This window comes from Geotrypetes seraphini, chromosome 9 (assembly GCF_902459505.1).
Source record: "Geotrypetes seraphini chromosome 9, aGeoSer1.1, whole genome shotgun sequence".
Lineage (NCBI taxonomy): Eukaryota > Metazoa > Chordata > Amphibia > Gymnophiona > Dermophiidae > Geotrypetes > Geotrypetes seraphini.
In genome coordinates this window covers 53,925,019-53,945,348 of record NC_047092.1, presented here as the reverse complement: position 1 = coordinate 53,945,348, position 20,330 = coordinate 53,925,019, and the positions used below count along the sequence as shown (strand labels likewise).

At 36.8% G+C, this 20,330-nt stretch overlaps 1 protein-coding gene across 32 annotated transcripts in view; it reads left to right on the top strand.

Moving 5' to 3' along the window:
• The window catches only part of FOXP2 (forkhead box P2), a 979,918-nt gene that overhangs the window by 888,910 nt on the left and 70,678 nt on the right, over window positions 1-20,330 (top strand). For 31 of the 32 annotated variants that reach the window (XR_004540577.1, XR_004540578.1, XM_033957711.1 and 28 more), the window contains 4 exons: window positions 7,437-7,520; window positions 17,881-18,082; window positions 18,730-18,806; window positions 18,921-19,022. Coding sequence is in view for 30 of the 32 variants with exons in the window: in XM_033957711.1 (XP_033813602.1) it covers window positions 7,437-7,520; window positions 17,881-18,082; window positions 18,730-18,806; window positions 18,921-19,022 (465 nt within the window). In the remaining 2 variants the exon portion in view is untranslated. Of the gene's footprint in view, window positions 1-7,436; window positions 7,554-17,880; window positions 18,083-18,729; window positions 18,807-18,920; window positions 19,023-20,330 lie in introns of those variants that run through there. The other variant, XM_033957740.1, reaches the window with a different exon arrangement.

Below are 20,330 nucleotides of genomic sequence, written 5' to 3'. Positions count from 1 at the left end.
CTTTATTGCTGATATGGAAGATGCTTGTAGGTTAGAAACTTGCTTCTCTAACATGTCGGGTCCACTCTCCCGAGTCATGTTAGCTCAAAGATAAGTGGCTTAAAATATATAATGGCTATATTATAGTTTTAAACAGAGTTTATAAACAAGCTAAATAGCAAAATTAAGAGTAATTCTTCCTGCTATCAAGTTATATTTTAGCGGTGGAGTGATGGGGCTGAGGCTTTCTCAATAATTCAAACAAGGATATATCATAAGGTTGTTTATTTGGGATTTAAACATCTAAGACTCATCCTATTTGTAGCACTTCCACTTTTTGTATTTTGGGTTTCTATTTCAAGAAAAGGATCTGGGTATCATCGTAGACAGTATGATGACAATACAATGAAACCTTCCACCCAATGTGTGGTGGTGGCCAAAAAGACAAACAAAATGCTAGGAATGGTTAACAAGACTAAGAATGATATAGCAAGACTAAGAATGTTATAATGCCTCTGTATTGCTCTTCAGCTTGGAAAAGAGACAGCTGAGGAGAGATATGATTTGAAGTCTACAAAATCCTGATTGGAGTAGAATGGGTACAAGTGGATCGATTTTTCACTCCAACAAAAATTACAAAGACTAGGGGACACTCAGGGCTCCTTTTATGAAGCCGCGTTAACAGTTTAACGGGCGTAATAGTGAGCGCTAATTTGCCAGCTGCGCTAGCCACTACCGCCTCCTCTTGTGCAGACGGTAGTTTTTCAGCTAGCGCGGGAGTTAGCGCGCGCTAAAAAGTTGCGTGCTATAAAGCTGCTAACGCGGCTTCGTAAAAGGAGCCCTCAGTGAAGTTACAGGGAAATACTTTTAAAACCAATAGGATGAAATATTTTTTCTTTCGAGCAATAGTTAAGCTCTGTAATGTATTGCCAGAAGTTGTGGTAAGAGTGGATGGCATAGCTGGTTTTAAGAAAGAGTGGTGGTGATATCTCTGTTTTGAATAGTATATGGACCTTTGAAAGAAATTGGTATATCTTCATGATGGTTAAGACTGTAGAGATTTGGAGGACAAAGTAGTCACGCAGTCAGTATGGGGTTTTTTTTTTCTGAAGCTTCCTCTATCCGGTCTCCAAGCAAATCATCCCCTATACAGGTTATATTAGAGAAATGATCCTGGATGTTAGCATATAGGTCAGAGATTCACAGCCAGGCTTGTCTGCGCATAGCTATTGAGACTGTAGAGGTATGAGAAGTGACGTCAAAAGCATCAAATATAGAGTGTACCATGTATTCCTAGTTTCCAAGAGATCATTTGCAAGATGCTTGTAAGAGGAAAGATGTTTTGATGGAATATACTAATTATAATGAGACATCTTTTGTATGAGGGATTTCAAATAAAAATCATGTAGTTTAAGATTCTATTCACTAGCATAGAAGCTTGAAATATTCTGCTCCATACAACCAGCATTCTGTCTTCTCTCTCTTGGGGAGTATGCTAGCATAAGGGCTGGAACTATGAGCCATTTTCAGGGCAGATTCCACAACTAGAGACTGATTGCGGTCTATTAAATCCAGGACAACACTATATGTGATAAAGTGAGTCCGGTCTACGTGGAGCTATTGCAACATGAGGAGATTCCCAGTTCTTCAGTAATGTCTCCTTCATGAGGTTGTGAACAGGAACTTTAATGCAGTCTGGAGGCAATTTTTTATTGTCAAGTGCCTCTCTAAGCTCTACCTGAGACTCCATTTTGGGTGGAGTTCCTGCCCCATCTGTTTAATGAATTTCATGAAAGGCAGACCTTCCGGGGGCATCTTACGAGGCAGGGAAGGAAATGAAGAAAAAGCATAAGACTCATTTGCTGACAACTCTGAACAATCGCTGGAATAGCGCCAAGTTAGATCAAAGTCATAGACCTCAGTTCTGTTAGTGCAGAATTCTGTTAGTGCAGTTCTGTTAGTGCAGAATTTTTTGATCCTATTCTATTAGAGTATTTTCTTGAACAATTTTAGTAACCTCCTTTTTATAAGTTGGGGTAGAATTTTCCTTTCTTGGTTATGATAATTTTAATAAAAATAGGAGTTTAAATAGTTAAATGCCTCTATAAAAATTAAGGGTATGGTTATCCCTTATTGATATCCAAAATTTTATGTTATATAATGCAATTCTTTCTCCTCAATGATGTGGGCTTGTTGGGATTTCTGATTTTCTACGACTGATTTAAGTTGTATTAAGAGAAATGATATTTCTATATTTTTTGTGTAAATTCCCATATCCTGTATACTTGTTTGGATACGTTTACAAATTAAAAAAAAAAAAAAAAAAGAACTGCATGTGTGGTTTTGGCATCTCCAGTCCTTGTATTGCACATCATATAGGGGTCTTCAGTTCCTATTGATCTTTAAATACTTTGGGACAGTTTTGGACCAGATTCAGCCAGTGTTTATACTAACTTAGCAGATTTGGCCTTCTCTGCATAGCAATAATTTTGATGCTGATTTTCCACCCAAAAGTGAAATTTGTAAACTGAAGTTTAAAGAACTTAAATTGAAATTGACAACTCAGTAACAGTTGATGGCGAAGCTAAGGTCACATTCGGTCAATGCGACCAAAGCATCCTTCAAGGCCAGCAACCTGATCGCAAAGAAATGCAAACATTTCACTCAAGGGGAATTTGTAAAAGATTGAAGGATTTAAAAATAAGAAAGACATCATAGCTGCTATTCAAGATGTACAATTGTCAAGAAAAACTGTTGTGCGGCGAATAGAAAAGATATTTGGAGAGACAGCTGAACAATTGTTGGAGGATGTTTCAAATTGTGTTGCTTTCTCACTTCAACTGGATGATTCTACAGACATAAGAGACATAGCTCAGTTACTAGTCTTTATCCGGATGGTTTTTGAAGACTTCAGTGTTAAAGTTTCAAGTTTATTAGGTATTTATATATTCTGCCTAGCAAGGTTTATCTAAGTGGTTTTACAATCAGGTACTCAAGTACTTTCCCTATCTGTCCCGGTGGGCTCACAATCTATCTAGTGTACCTGGGACTATGGAGGACTGAGTGACTTGCCCAGGGTCACAAGGAGCAGCGTGGGGTTTGAACCCACAACCCCAGGGTGCTGAGGCTGTAAATCCAGCTACTGCACCACACACTCCTTGGAATGATTTCTTTAAAAGGGAGAACTACCAGTCAGGAAATATTCAGTTCTTTCCATTCTTTTGTGACAAAGTGTAATCTTCCATTGCATAGACTTGTTTCCATCACTACTGATAAAGCAAGAGCAATGACAGGTGAGGTTAAGGGTTTCATAGCCCTCTCTAGACAGCATGATGACTTCCCAGATTTCCTTTCTTACCACTGCATCATTCACCAGCAAGTTTTGGCAAGCAAGAGACTCAATACAAAGACTGTCATGGACATCACTTTCAAAATTGCAAATTCAGTTTGTGGAAGATCACTTAAAAGATGGCTTTTCAATACTACTCTTTTTTTTCTTTGTTTAAATCTTTATTGATTTTCAAACTTTGATAGTGCAATACAACTGATAAATCATAAAATACTGCAATCTTACTCTTGATGAAGGGGCAGCGGAAATCATTTTGCACACAGATGTAAGGTGGCTAAGTAGGCACAAATTTCTGCAAAGGTTTCATGATTTGCTGAATGAAATATGAAGTTTTTTGAAGGAGAAAGGAGGTGACCAGAGTTAGAAGATGAGGAGTGGTTATGTGATCTAGCATTTCTCGCTGACTTTACAGGTAAACTAAGTGACATGAACCTTGAACTACAAGGTAAAAACAAATGCATTGGCGAGATGATGAGTACAGTTTCATCCTACAAGAGCAAATTTAAGCTAATGATGTCTGACTTTGCAAACAACACTTTTGATCATTTTCCTAATATGCAGGACCATCTGGGACAATATCAAAATTTTGTTTTTCAGGAGTATGTGACAGAAATCTGTTCTGTTATCCAGGAATTCAAATATAGATTCTGTGACTTTCAAAAAATTGGAACAGTTGTGGAGTACTTGTCATTCCCATTCAAAGTAGATGTGGATATTAAAGAAGCTGCAGCTGCTATCAGTAAAAAGTACTCATTGAACAAATCATCTCTTGAAAACGAAATATTAACCCTTAAAAATGACATTTTTCTCAAGACCTGTTTTGGAAGCTAGTGCCTAGAGACAAATTTCCCAACTTGAGAAGATGCAGTGAAGCTGTACACTCCTGTATCGGTTCAACTTATTTGTGTAAATCTGCGTTTTACCATCTGAAAATGACAGAATACACTATGTTCCAGCATGACAGATGAACATCTCCAGGATTCCCTGAGACTGGCAATCACGCAATATTCACCCAACTTCAAAAAGCTGGTGAATGAAATGCAGGTTCAGACGTCTCACTAATGAGCAAGAGCGAAATATTAAAGATTGTGCAAGATCAGGACCTAAATTTAACACAAATTACTTAAAGAAAGTTATTAAGATAGTTGTTATTACTCAATAAAACTTTAAGAAAAAATGTACTTTCCTTTTCCCCTCACAGTTCTTACTGGATCTTCGTCTCTCTGTTTTGTTTTTGCTTAATTTGCTTAACAGCTTATCACATCCAAGTAAATGACAGAAGGTTCATTAAAAATGGGGATGGAGGGGAATACTCCAACTTTATTGGATTAAAATTTAATTTGAAACTTAATTTTCATGGTGGTAGATCACTGGCACTTTTGGCTGGAAAAAGTAGATCACGACCTGTTTGAAGTTGGACATGCCTGAGCCTCTATGTGTTTGGATGTATGCAGTTCCAGCCTCAACGTTTGCTGTTAAAGTAGGCTGAAATCTTTCCCCTGACTCTGCTCAGCGAAACGGAGATTTCCCCGTTGGGCAGGAGTGGCTGCGGAGTCAAGCAGACTAGGTGCGTGGAAGACTAGGTGCGTGGAAGACAGCTTGGATACCATCTGCAGCTAAGTATTTTGTTCTTCCTGCTTACCATTGACAGTGTTTGAGACTTTAATACATGCTGTATGCTGTGCTCACACTTTTGGATGTTTTGAAATTTGGCATGCTGATGTTTTTCAAGGTGGCTTCTTTGAGGGCTACTACTGTGTTTTTTTTCTCACTGCTGAATTAATTGATACACATTGTGACCTTACTTTTTGTGGTCTTTAAATGGAGTTTTTTGCCATATGAAGCTGAACTGAGGATTTTTCTCCACTTTTTCTTCTTTTTTCTTCATTCTTTAGAGTGAGTGTGTTTGTGTAGAAGTGCAATGGGTATTCCTTGTAGTGTCTCGGTGGGTTCCCCTGTTGTGTTTCCAATAGGACATAAATTGAGAATCTTGGTGGAATTTAACTCTTCCCCAACACTTATTACACTTTAACTTTTTTAGATGTTAGATTCTATGCTATCCATTTGTTTTGTTTTCTTTTTATACCAATGTGCTGAGTAAGATATAATTATTCCACAAATATATACTTTAAACGAATCCCAAATGTAATGCCAAGAATAATCAGAGGGCCTATTCAGCTAAAAAAACCAACAACTGAATAGCCTACCTAATTCGAACTTTGAAACATCTTCAAGCAACAGATTTGTATACTTATTTTTCTGTAATATTTGTTTACTTTTTATGAATATTCTACTACCATATTTACCCCAAAATAAGATCTAACTGGAAAATAAGCCCTAGCATGATTTTTCAAGATGCTCTTAATATAAGCCCCCAAATATTCCCCAGTTAAGTTTGACCCCCTCCGAAGCCACCCATGAATGTCTGTGGAAGGAGGAGTGCTCAATTCCTCCTGCCGCAACAGCAAACACTCCCAACACAGTCTAAGGCAGGAGGGATGCCCACTCCCTCCTGCTGCTGGTCCCATCATCCCACAAACCCCACTAAACACTCCCCAACTCCAACCCAACACTCCCCGACACCCCAACATCCCCGACTCCACCCTGACTGCCTCCCCTTGCACCTTTATCTGATGGCCGGCAAGAGGGTTGTCTACTCCCTCCTGCTGGCAGGCCCGCCACTGCAAAATGGCGGGCCTTCTCCTTGTCAGTGCATTCTGGGATGTACCAAGGATGGGCCTAAGACTCTGATTGGCTCAGGTGTCTAAGGCCCTGATTGGCTCAGATGCCAAAGATGGGCCTTAGGCACCTGGGCCAACCGGAGTCTTAGGCCTCCTTCCTAGTGCATGACAAATTGGAGTACAGACACAATGCATTTACTTGATTTAATTGTAGATTAAAAGGGAATAATGCCGGTATTTTGATCTGCAGAAAAAAAATAAGACATCACCTGAAAATAAGCCCTAATGTGTCTTTTGGAGTAAAAATTAATATAAGACCCGGTCTTATTTTCGGGGGAAAACAGTATTATAATAATCCAAGGGACAATCAACTGATATTATGACTAATTATACCTTTTTTTTTTTGCTCAGTCTGACTGCTGGAAAGTCTATCAGTTTTAAGTAGACTCGGTGCAGTAGGAATGTCAGTGTTCAGGATTTCATTGTGTCTGCTCTTTTATACTCTGATGAATAGATTGATGATGGTAGATTATAGGGGTCCTGTCTGGACCTCAGCTAAAAAGAAGAAGTAGATGGACAGTTGTAGCAGGACTGTGCTTTGAGGACTTTCTCCCCTTCACAGCTATTAGCACTAGTCCATCACTATCAGTGTCTATATGACTTTAAAGAGAATGTAAGGGCCAGGTTCTATAAATGGCGCTGAGTGGCGCCTACATTGTACATTGTAGTTACTGCTTAGTGAGATTGTCAATCAACCACTAGAAGCTGTTTATAGAATCCCACTAGGCATCCTGTAAGTAAGTGCCGGGTCTAATTTACTGGTGCCTAACTTGGACGCCTTATGACACCTAAGTCAACCTAAGTCTCTGCCCCTAACCATGCCTATTTTTCAGGTAGGCATCATTAGACATCAGCAGGTACCTTGACTTAGGTGTTGCTAGGTGCTGCATGGAATACTGTGCTTTAACTTTTAATTTTATTTTTAAAAATTAATTATTCAATTAACTTCATTTAAGCTAATTGAAGTAATTTAAGCTAGGCATGGTTTTAGTTAGGCATCACTAGGCAGCCTCAATTAGGATACCTAGCTAGGACACTTTTTATAGAATCTGGACCTAAAGGCTTTCTGATTTATAACTTTAAACAGCTTATTACTATTGAAATAACTGTGACCTTAATTATTTTAATGACAAAACGAGAATATGTTGTTTGTGTTTTCTCATGCCCTTTTAACATTAAGAAGATACTAAAGTTTTTCCCCAAACCAAAGTTACATTTCTTTACAGATAATTTTCTACCAGTAACTGAGATTTTTATGTGCAAGAACCATTACTCCAAGACAAGCTGAATGATAAGATATATCTCTGCAATAAAATAGCTGTATCAGTCATTTCTAAAATTCTTGTGATTTCACTCTTTCTTAACAGCTTTCTAAAGAACGTGAACGTCTTCAAGCAATGATGACCCACTTGCACATGCGACCTTCAGAGCCCAAGCCATCTCCAAAACCTGTAAGTGCATATTGCTTTATAAACAGTAAATAGGTCTACAAATCTATCAGACTAAGAAAATGAACAATTTAGTAGCAGTTGGAAAACAATGAGTATTATGAAAAATATTGCAATAAAATGAAAGTAAAATGTAATAGCTTGTCAAATTGTATGTTTCTTTAAAAGTAATGCTATCTTTTACAAAACCTATCCAATCTAAACCATGGGTGACACTAAACAAAGTACACCTGTAAGTGCACAAATTACTGCCTTGAAATCGAAACTAGAGAACATCTTTTTGTGATAAGTTTACAGATACAGCACCAAGACAAAATCCACTTTAGTCAGCTTGACATTTGCTATACAGTTATCATCATACAAGCAATAATAAGCAGAAATCCTGTTATGAAAGATGTTTGAAATGGATGAATCTGCCAGTTATATCCATAAGGTTCTATGAAAATTTCTAAAGTGCTTAATCCCTAAAAGGTTACCATAAACATATACAAGATCAGCCAATAGAAGTGATTTGTAATTGTTTAATTGTAGTTAACTACTTTTGCATATTAGGTCTTTAAAGACCTGCAAAAATGTTATAAGGAGTACGCACAATTCCTAGAAGTAAAATTAAAAAGCATGACTAGCCTTTATGCAAACAATACCCATATCTATTTGCATTTCTATTGCACTTTTCAACTAAAAGAGCATCAATGCATTCCACAGTAATAATAGTTCATCTACATGCACAAAATCATCCCCGGGATGAAAAGTATACCGATATTTATGCCTAATGTGTGTAGCCCCATAGCCACATAAAAAGTAAAAAAAAAAAAAAAAAAAATGAAAGCAGCATGAAAAAAGGATAGTGCTGCCGTTGCACTCAAATTGGATAAACTGGGACAGTTAGTTCAGGTGACTTGCCCAAGTTCATACAGGGAACAGTTGGGAGAGCAAAATTTAAACTTATTTGACTCAGTAACTTTCCTTAATTTACTTCCTCAACCAGCAAAGCAGACCAACTCCCTAACCAACTTCTCGGCTATATTTTCCTTCAAAATGACATGTATAAAATTTAGCTCTACAAGGTATGTGTGATGTTTTACAAAAACACAGGAGACCATCCCTTCTCCTTGGAGCTTGTAATCTAGATACAATTTTAGTGTTCCTATGCAAAGACAAATTTTTTTATGTCCATTGAGGACAAAACATAGCATCTAGATTAGGACAGGAAGGCACCTATATAATATAGACAAGTAGGTATCTAATTATCCTTGTAAAATAATAGCATAAAAACCTGCTTGAGAGTAGGTGTTAATGTCAGTGCATACTTTGTGCATATATGCACATATTTTAAAATTACATACTCCATCCTCATTGTGCTCAACTCTGACTTGGACTTGCCTACTACAAAAGTATATTCCATCTTGCACCTTGCAAGAACTTGTTTATGTGCCTAAAATAGTGTTTTAGACATGCAAATGGTTTATAAAATTATTTCTGAGGGAACAGTTTTATAAGGATCCACCTATTTTGGGTGCTAAGGACAAAGGTAAATTACAAATATTTTAGGCATTTATGTACATAAGTGGCCTTGTAAAATACCGACTTGCTTGAAAGTATGCACATAAGTTTTATGGTTTTAAATTTCATTGTGATCATACATGGGGGCAGAGTCTTTGCTTATGTAAATTATAAAATTCCTTAAATTGTTTGTGAATATGCAGAAAGTACACACTATCATTTACACTGGTCCTGGAGTTGGTGTATGTGTTAGATCTACATGTATGTGCATTCTTTTGCATCAACATTAGAATTTAATAAAAATCAGGTAGGCACATATATGACAATAAAATAGGCAGATGAAAACACACACTAACTAGGCAAATGTCATAAAGGTGTGAATAAAACTTGGTTTGAAACCCTACTTTATAACTATGAGGAATAAAGTATAGACATTTGCTCATGACCTTTTTTTATTTGTGAAGGTTTAACTGTATTTTTGTTTCTAGTAGTCTGAATTATGACATTTAGAGGACATTTTAAGAGACTTGTGCAGCATCTGCACATGTAAATAGTAGCATATGTACATGTTTACATGTAAATGCAAATTTTACAGTAATACTGTTTATATAGGTACATGCTGCAAGATGCACAGATTCAAAGGGGGCATGTTCTAGGCATGTCTTCGGTGGTCCAAAAATTAAAATGTACAGTATTCCAGATTTTACATAGGCCTAAAGGCATTTTTTAAAATAATTTCCCCATCATCGTTTGTATGTCCTCCAAGTCTTGAGTACATGGCAGATAAATTCTAAATTTTTAACAGGGCTTTAGAGAAGTGATTGAGGAAGCAATTGTGCTTAATCCTCTGTTTTTTTTATGTAACGCTGCAAATGGAAGAAGTTCACCTCAAGAATTTGACTCCTTTATTGACTACTGAAATGTGTATAAATGTCAGTAATAAAGTGTAGGTTGCACAGTCGGCACCTATTGGGCTCATTTGCAAAAAAAGATAAGACGTCCAGAAAAAAAGCATAAACTGGCTTTTAGACATCTTACTAGTCAAAATAATCAAGTTAGCATTCTCAAAACTAACTTTCCAAACATCTTTCTGGTTGTTTTGTCTCCAGTGAGTCTAAATCTTAAGATGATTTGTTAGAGGCATTTGTGGGTGGGATTAAGACCTGGACATTTGCAGGAATAATCAAACCTTTAAGGAAAAGTCTTAGATGCATGGAGCTAGACCTGTTTCAAACATACATAATATTAAAAAAAAAAAAAAAGTCCAAACTGACAAGATGACTACTAGAAGGATTAAGGCATGACACCCCTCCATTACACCCCAGTGGTCATCGACTCCCTCCCACCACCCATAGATCTTAAAAAACAAAAAAACAATACTGTTCAGCCTGTCTGAATGACTTGCCATCAGCTGATCATGGCAAGGGAATCCTGATCAGATGAGCCGGTTTTGTAGAGTTAGCCAATCAGGGATTCCCCTGCCAATATCAGCTGAACCAGCAGGGAGAACCATGATTCCTCTCTCCCTCCCTCCCTCATACCCATTGATTCCCCCCCCCCCCAGCCCTCTCCACAGAGAGCCGCTGTCCTCAGAGCCCTACACCCCTCTCCCTGACATCACCCAACATCCCCGTACCTTCCAATGAACAATTGGCAGTAGGGAAGCCCACTTCCTCTTGCCGATAGGGCCACCTCTTCAGAATGACAAACCTTCCCCTTCCAAATGCATCTTGGGATGTAGTGGGAGAAGCCTAAGACCCTGATTGGCTCAAAATGGAAGACCCACCATTTTGAGCCAATCAGGACTTTAGACCCCTCTCACTGCATCCCAAGATAGATTGGGAGGGAGAAAGCCCATCATTCTAAAGAGGTGGTACGGGATTATCCGGTGATGTTGGAGGGTGTTGGTTGATGTTGGAGGTGTCAGATGAGGTCAGGGGGAGGGGTTTAGGGCTCTGAGGACAGCAGCTTTGTGAAGGGAGGCTGGGAGGATAGGTGGGTGTGAGGGAGGGAAGGAGATAAGCACTGCAAACACATAAAACAGACCCCCCACACACTACCCCAGTGATCACTGACCCCCCCCCACCCCATAAAAATATTAATCACACCTTTAAAATTCAGCCTCCAGACCATCATCACCTGGCAGCCTGGTATAGGAAAGCCTAGTCATCCAGCACAGAGGCGGCTTAAGCCATCTTGAGGGTGGATTAGGGACTCATGGAGAGGAGGACCCATGCCCATAAACCCCTGTAATCACTGCATTGATACTTAAACATGTGCACTCACCTATATACCCCCAAAACCCTTTTTTACTGGCATATAAGTGGCTCCCGCAGCCATAAGGGCTATTAGGGTGGTAGATAAGTGGGTCTAGGGGATTCTGGAGGTGGTTTGGGGGGCTCACCATGACCTATAATGGAGCTGTAGTGAGATGAAGACATGGCACCCTTTTTGTGAAGTTCACAGCAGTGCCCTGTAAGATACCCCACTATTTAGGTGCCATATCTGGGTGTTCAGTCCATCATTTCGCAGACTCCTCCCACATCCAACAGGGCTTGTTCTAGGCGTTTTTGACTTGGACGAAAAGTTGAACGAAAATGTGGTATAAAGATGGACGATTTAGTGACTTGGACGATCAGATCGGCAGGACGTATAGTTAGATGATTTTTGAAACAAAAAAATTTTGGACGTATTTTTCAAAAATGTGTCCTAGGCTGTTTTTTTACTTTGGACGACTTGCGACTTAGATGAAAACTGGCTTAGACGTTCCTTTCGATTATGCCCCTCCCTATATATATATATATATATATAGCATACTAAACCTCATTTCCAAAAAGTTAAAAGAAAAAGAAATACACTACTCACACAATAGCTATCCTTCAGAGCAAATAGATTTGTCTGATAAACAATCTTGTCATCACTGTGACATCATCAACATGCACCTACATGACAGACTGTCACAAAAAAAGGGGGAAAAAGCTTAGGAGCCCTTATCTAAGCAAAAGCACCTGTGGTTTTGTGGTTAAAGGCACTTTGTCTATATTCCAAAGATCATTGGTTCAAATCCACACACCCCTCCCTAATACTTTAACAGCTTCATTTTGCTCTCAAAAGAGAGTATGGATGGTGGACTGCAATTTTCATCAGCAATCTGCCCTTTCCAGGGTCCAGAAAGAAACTTATTTTACCCTGAGATGGCTAGAATCTCCTAAGCTATCATGATAGGAACCATTAACTGAAAGGAAGCATCTATGGCTCAGTCGTTAAAGGCAACTCTTTCATGTCATGGGTTCAAATCCCAAAGATGGTCAGATACCCCAAGCACATCTTCCAATTTTTTTAGTGACAATCTGCCATCTAGATGCATATTGATGATGTCACAGTGATGTCAAGATTGTGCATCAGACACATTCATTTGCTCTGAAGGATATCTATTGTATGAGTAGTTTATTTCCTTTTCTTTTCTTAATCTTTTGTAAGTGAGGTTTAGTATGCAATATAGATAGATAGATAGATATAGATATATAGATATAGGTATATATATTTCATGTACTTTGAGTAAATCAATCAATTATTAAACCTCCAGCAGTAAATTTGCGCTGGTAGAAGAAATGCTCAATGGCTTAACTCCCTTATCAACACTGGACAGAAATTCCAAAAATGTATATAAACAGGGGAAAAACTCCTCAGAAGCTGCAGCACAAATATTGCTCTGGAGCTATGAAGGAGAGCTTAAATTGCTCTTTAACTCCCCTCCAGTATTCTATCATAGGTGAAACAACCCCTTACTTTAAAAGATAGTTCAAAATCAAAAGCAAGCAGCACTTATCTTTGCCTTAACGTGGAAAAAAAAACTTTACAGCATGATGCTAGCTTCAGCTTCCTCATTGAATTGATATATAAACCGACGATGGCCAATGTTTCATGATCTGCCAATCATTTCTTCATTATTAAACATATTTTGACCTTAATATCAACCTGGAGTCCTCTTTAGACCAACAAATAGAAGCTTTATAGTATGCAATACATATATTTTTTTCATGAGCTTTGATTGATTAAAATAAAACAAAAAATTGACCCTGATGACTCCACAGAAATTGAAGTCCAACAGCAACAAAAGACTCTGTGGAGAGTTGATGTTCCAGATGTAGACTTTATTGTTAATTCAATTTGATAATCTACATAAAAAAACATCTAGGACTCAATCCACTGGGAACTTTGGATGCATCACGGTCTGTATTTCGACAATATATGTCTTCCTCAGGGGTCCCTGTTGGTCCTAAGTTAGAAACTCGTGGATTATTGATCAGTCCTAATGAACAGGTTCCGCAATAACTCTGCATAAGTAAAGAGCTTGTATGATTGATTAATGCATTATTAAACAAATTTGGACCTTTATATCAACCTGGAGTCCTCTTTAGGGCAAAAAATAGAAGCTTTAGTATGCAATATATACATTTTTTCATGTGCTTTGCTTAAATAATACATTATTAAACATAAAAAAATAGAAGCCCCGTTTACCTATATGAGGATGTCTCAAGCATGCCTAAGTGATGCCTAAGTCACGTCCACCTAACTGAAGCCTATTTAGCGCCCAACTTATGCTCAAAAGTAGACCTGCTTATGCTAGTGGTCCTCTTACCAAAAAATAGAAGATTTACTATGCAATGTTTTTTTTTTTTTATATACTTTGAAGAACATAGATCAGGGGTGTCAAAGCCCCTCCTCAAGGGCCGCAATCCAGTTGGGTTTTCAGGATTTCCTCAATGAATATGCATGAGATCTATTAGCATACAATGAAAGCAGTACATGCAAATAGATCTCATGCATATTCATTGGGGAAATCCTGAAAATCCGACTGGATTGCAACCCTCGAGGAGGGACTTTGACACCCCTGACATAGAGGCTAAAAGAGGAACTGGACAAATGTTCAACATACATGTTTGATATGTATCCTAGAGAAAATAGCTGCTTGTAAATCAGGAGGATATAAGCTTGGCTTTGGAATTGACATGCGGTTTACTATCTGAGTGTGTGGTGCAATGGTTAAAGCTACAGCCTTAGTACCCTAACATTGTTGGTTCGAATCCCACTCTGCTCCCTGAAAACTTTAAAAAAAAACCCAATAACAAATGATTAAAAGATAAATAAAATATAGTGGTGCTAGCATTTCACTGCATACAATTTTAATGGAAAACAGTATAAAATTGCCATTCTAATGACATCATAATAATGAGACATGATAACGTTATAGATGTTGTGTAGACATCTATGTGACACCTAAAAAGCGATTCTGTAAAGGATGTCCTAACTATTTAGATGTGTCTAGACTCAGTGAGCGGCGCTGAGCACGATTCTCTATAGTACATCTATGCATTATAGAATCGTGCTCAGCTGGATGTCTAAACCACACCTAAAGTTAGACGTCCTTTACAGAATCTAGGCCAAAATATGTAGATAGGTCATTCTCAAAAGAAAAAGATAGACGTCCTTCCGTTTTGAGAATGGCCGTTTTCTCTACTGGATTTCTGGATGTCTTGTCCAAGACGTCCAAACTCAAACTTAGACGTCTTATCGAAAATACCCCTCCATGGGTGTAAGCACCATTGTAGGCACTTAGAAACTGCTAAGTGATATCACTCTGTTTTTGAACTTGTACTTTTTCAAAATGGTTAACTCCCACATCATGTGTAGGCAAATGCAAGCATATTTCTGTGGACCTATAGATATTTTGTAAAAGGCTCAGCATTCACTGAGCCTTTTTTAAGATAGCCAAAGAGCTGTTCCAACTTGGCTGTCTAATTTTGTACAAAATGAAGCTTTTATTATACTAGATAATCTAATCATTTATTGTGAATTAATAAATTCTGTCTTAAAAATTTAATTTTATTGTATGAGTGTGCGTAACAGGACTGTTATGTTCTTTTATCTTCACATACAGTTTAATTGCATTTCTATCATGAATTTTAGGATAAAATAATAAACAAAATAGAACATTCAAGATGTATTTTTTAAATAAGCCTAATACTTATGGATTGTATGTAGAATGTCCAGTCAAAAATATTTTAACCCTTAGTATTCTGGAGTCTGGCAAATATTATGCCTGTGCCATTTTAAGTGACTATCTTGTTTCAATAAGATGATTTTTCTCATTGCTTCCTATAGTATAATGTGGATAATTCTCTCATAAATCTATCAGGAATCTGCAGCATGTTCTTTTCCAATTAATTATTCAATCAGCAATTTTTTTAAAACTCCAGCAGCATGGTTACATCTACACTAATAAAGAATTTTCAGCCTATAATCCAAAACAGAATCTGAATGAATAATGTAATTGAAGTATTACATTACATAAACCACACATGAAAGAATTGCTAATTGCGTTTGATAGTGGGCAATTAATACAGAATCTTAGATGAGTGATTTAAAATGAAACCACATCTAAAGTTCTCATAGGAGCTAGTGATATCTGAAATTGTAAACTGTACTAACTGACCTGATATTGGTTTGAAAGAAGACTGGTCAATACAACCCCCTCCTCTAAAATGTATACACTATACAAAAGAAGCTTCAATATTGATATGATAGTAGAGATTTATGGTTTTATGTGCAGTGCCTCAGTTGAGACGGCCCACACATTTGATAAATATTAATAGCATGAATCTATTACCAAAGAGAAATGAGCTCTGTTGGTTCATCACTGCACCCTTAACAGCTATCAGTACATGAACACAAGGTGCAACCACACTGTCTATTATATGACCCCATTTACACTCTGAATGGTACTTCATTAAATGGTACCTTTTGGCCATGCTATGGATGGATGAAAATCAAAGTTATCAAGGCTGCAAGTCCTGAATAATGAGTTCCACCCAACCTTGAATATATTCAAATGAGCTAAGGTGACTAAGTACTCATCCTAGCTTTAGCATGTCTTTAGGTAATAAAAATATTCTGTTTTATCAGTTCAAGACTGCATGGCCATAAACATATTTTGTTTGTTTGCATGCACAAAGATTTAGAATCTCTGCAGTTTGTATCCCTTAGCATATGTTTGCAAAATGAATTTGACTCTTATTTTTTAATGCTGCTTAGTTTGCAGTGTACTTTGCTGTCTGAAGAGTACACGTGCTGATTACTTTAGAAATATATAAATATGAAATAGAATATTGCTATTTTTGCCAGCTAATAGATATGCAAAAAAAAAAAAAGTATTGATGAAGCCTCAGGTAAATTTATTTAGACCATCTGATATAAATGACATTAGATGCACATCAGCTATATGTTGATTATTATTTATATTTAAGAGTTTATACATCAACCTTTTTCTGTCTTGGATTTCATGGGCAAGCTTATATTTGTGGCATTTTAAATGTAACATCATCTCATCTTTTTAAAGTACCCAACAAAGAATTACCATTTCAGTCTGCTAGCACAGAGTAGAAGCAGAATAAGAGTTTGAGGTTTATTAGGAACAGATGCACAAGGGAGTGCCTTCAGGGTGCCGGTCGTTATTATTAGCTTGCTAATGTGCTGTTTCTGGCTGCTGCCCAAGAAAGAACAACTAGCTGGGATATGTTAATTTTTGTTTCCATAACAAATCTCTCTGCTGCCTAAATTTGTAAAACAGATCCACAAAGAAAGATCAATCAATGCTCTACACATCATTTTCTTGCCATTAATAAAAAGGGCTCAAAGTAAGAAGTTTATTTAGGATTTGAAAAGGCAGGTCATGCTAACTCATTTAAAATCAACTTTCTTTGTACTCCATTTTAGTTGCTATTTATAAGGTACAGAAAATCAATATTTTTCAGATTCATTCTATAAATTAATATAAAATGATGACAGGTTACTTCTTATGAGCATTGTTTAAGTTTTTGACAGCGATTTTATGTGTGTTGTCCTGGTTTTGACTAATTGGATGCTATTTATGATAAAAGATGTGTGGTAAATTTAACAAAGGTGATATGAGGGTTTTTTTGTTTTGGGTTTTTTTTTTATAATGAGGAAGGGGGCTTATTAAGGGTAATAATGAAGGCCATACTGTTAAAAAGCATTCCATACATTCTCACTTTTTTTTTCTTTTTCTTTTTTTTTTCTACACTGACACCCACTTTCCAGGGAATATCAGCAATAAGTGACACTGTAATCATAAATTGAAAATGATACTTCCAGAGGAATTGGCAAACTTGACATTTCATTATATTTGTTAACACATGCCACAAATGATTGTTAGTGAGGAAATTCTGTTTCCCTCTCTCCATCTCCAATCAGATTTAATTTGAAAAATTTCAGCCTCCTTTGGCTAATTTGCAATTAAGACAATTTTGTTTGAATATGTAGTAATGTCATTACCATTCCACCAAATTAGCAAGGAGACTAAAGGTCAATGTAACATTTTCCAGCTGGCTGGAGCCTCTCAGCTGAGATGTTGGACTGTGAAAAATATCTCTGGTAGCATCAGAATAGCAACTTATTTCAAGTCTTATTTGTCCAAAGTATTTGGTTTTTCATTATTGTTTTTTATTTCAGCAGGGGCTAATTTTGTGTCACAACAGTCGGTCAATAATCACTTACTTTCTTTTAGTGCAGGGAATCGGTTTCTGTGAAGTCTTGTAGACTCTAAGGAGTTAGTCCTAAGTAATGTTGCAGAAGATTATTAGATAACCTCTAACAGCATCTTCTAATTAGAGTTCTTATGATACAATTTCATCCTGTAATTAGTTGAGACTGGCTGCTTCCTTTGCCACTTATTAGTGGCAACACAGCTGCAGAAGTGAATCCACTCTCATTTATCAAACATTTTAAAGTCTTTTTCTCTTGTCTTTACCTTTTTTTCCTTCCTTTTGGGCTTTTCTAGCTAAATCTGGTGTCTAGTGTTACCATATCTAAGAATATATTGGAGACATCCCCACAGAGTTTACCTCAGACCCCCACCACACCAACAGCCCCAGTCACTCCAATTAACCAGGGACCCTCGGTAATCACCCCAGCCAGTGTACCTAATGTGGGAGCCATTCGAAGAAGACATTCTGACAAATACAACATTCCCATGTCATCAGGTAGGACACTTGTGGTTATATTTATAAGAGCAAACATCATTGATAAATATATCAATGACCTAAACACACATGCTTATATGTGCAAAAATAAATATTTTATTGATATGTATTTCCACAGAAAGGAAAACAATGCATTTTTAAACATTTCTCTGAGTCTCTATTAAAATATCTTTACTACTACTATGTATATTATTAATAAATTATTTAGAGTGATGCCTATTTACAACAAAATGAAGTCTGGTCCCCTTCTTAATATAAATTTTATGTAGGATTTACTGTTAGTTAAATTCAAATATAAGAAATACTTATAGAAAATTGTCACCCAACCTTTTAGTATAAAGAGGGACATTAATTCTTATGCTATTTTTTTATGCTGTGCTGTATGGTATTATCTTCAATTGAATATCTACAAAGTGGCCGGGTGTGCTCTTTTTGATAGACTTTAAACAACTGACAAGGGATGCTTTACTTGCATGTTATGTCAAGGACTCCAGAAATGGTCTGTTCGGTATAATTGAATTCTTTTTCTCATGTCTCGTCCTTTGCTCCTCTACGGCTATTGTTCACAAATAGAATTTTAATGTTGATTGGTACTATATGCAGTTTACAGACTCTTATAGTCCATTATATTGGTTTTCTTTTTCTAGAAATTGCCCCAAATTATGAATTTTATAAAAATGCAGATGTCAGACCTCCATTTACTTATGCAACTCTCATAAGACAGGTAAGTAACTAGAAAATAACTTTGCCAATTTGATTGCTATTTATTAATTAAGGTGTGGCTAGTTTAAGAGAGTACCTTCTGAATCATGTCACTGTGTATCTTGTCTGATTTCAGGCTATCATGGAATCATCTGACAGACAGTTAACACTTAATGAAATTTATAGCTGGTTTACACGGACGTTTGCGTATTTCAGACGTAATGCAGCAACTTGGAAGGTAACTTCATCCAAAGCCATTTTAAGATGCCTAACACAGCACCTAGAGATAGTGCAAGGAACATTTATTTACATGACATAAGCAGATTAGTATCTGCTTCCCCTCTTTTTAACCTGCCTCTTGAATAGAATGAATTCCCTCTCTCAAAATGACAAGTGAAAGAATAATTTTGCCTCTGATATCGTTTTCTAATTTGGTGCAATTAATAGCTGAGGCTTGGCAGAGAAATGAGGGCCTGACACACTAATTACAGTGTGAGCACTCAATCATCAACACCTTTGTTAGTCGCACTATATTACTTTTTCTCTTGCATATTATTGGCTAATTAGTTTGAAAAGTGTCTGTTTGCCTTGTGCAACAAATGGAGGCTGTAGGTTTTGTCTTGGTCTGTGCCTTTTGTATACATCATACCTCATCATACAGACTGAAGCTGCTAGAGGAATAAGGACTGTGGCTACTCAGCTGGAACTAAAAGAAAGTAAAGTGAATATTATCCTGTCAGAACATAAATGCAGTTTATTTACTTAGACAAAAGGGTTCATCTGTATCCCTGTCCAAACAACTTCATTGTCTAGATTCTACAAGGAACTGCAAAATGTTAGTTCTGTGTATCTATTTTTGGAAAAGAGCAAAGTCTGGAAAGATAAGGGCACTCAGCGCAGACTAAGTGAACTGTTTTATTTTCACTTCAAAAAGCAGTCAGAAACATCAATTAGCCACAAGCCATTTGATATAAAAGGGGGAAATGTTTGTAGCTGAGAATAGAGGCAGCAAAGCACTCATCAGCATACTTCCAATTTTAAACTGTAAGATATGTGAAAGTGAATTAATTTGGATTTAAAATGCAAATTAATCTGGCAAGCGATTATAGATATATGGGTGTGAAAGGCTCAGAATACTTTTAATTTACAAAATGTTTAGATGTTATTAGTTGCTATGTGGTATGGCAAAAGATGTAATTTATGCACAATTGTTTAATCTGTATTTTATATGAAGAAAATGTCAGTGGTAATCTGTAGAAAATATGTTTTAGAGCTCTATAGATAGGTAGTATTTATGTTTAAAATTTACATTTTCTTTCGTTACTCATTAGAAAATGTAGTGGATGATCTGTCATTTGATTTATTGGAAGAAATTTTAAAAGAAATGAAAGGTGATTTAATATCTTAGCCTGGTCTCATCTCCACAGCTTGGGGATCCAGCAAAACTCATTCTGAACAGCTTATTAGTTCTAACTCTATAGTATGCATAATAAAATCGCTCATTTGCTCATTAATATTAAAATTATCATATTCAGAGCCATGGGCA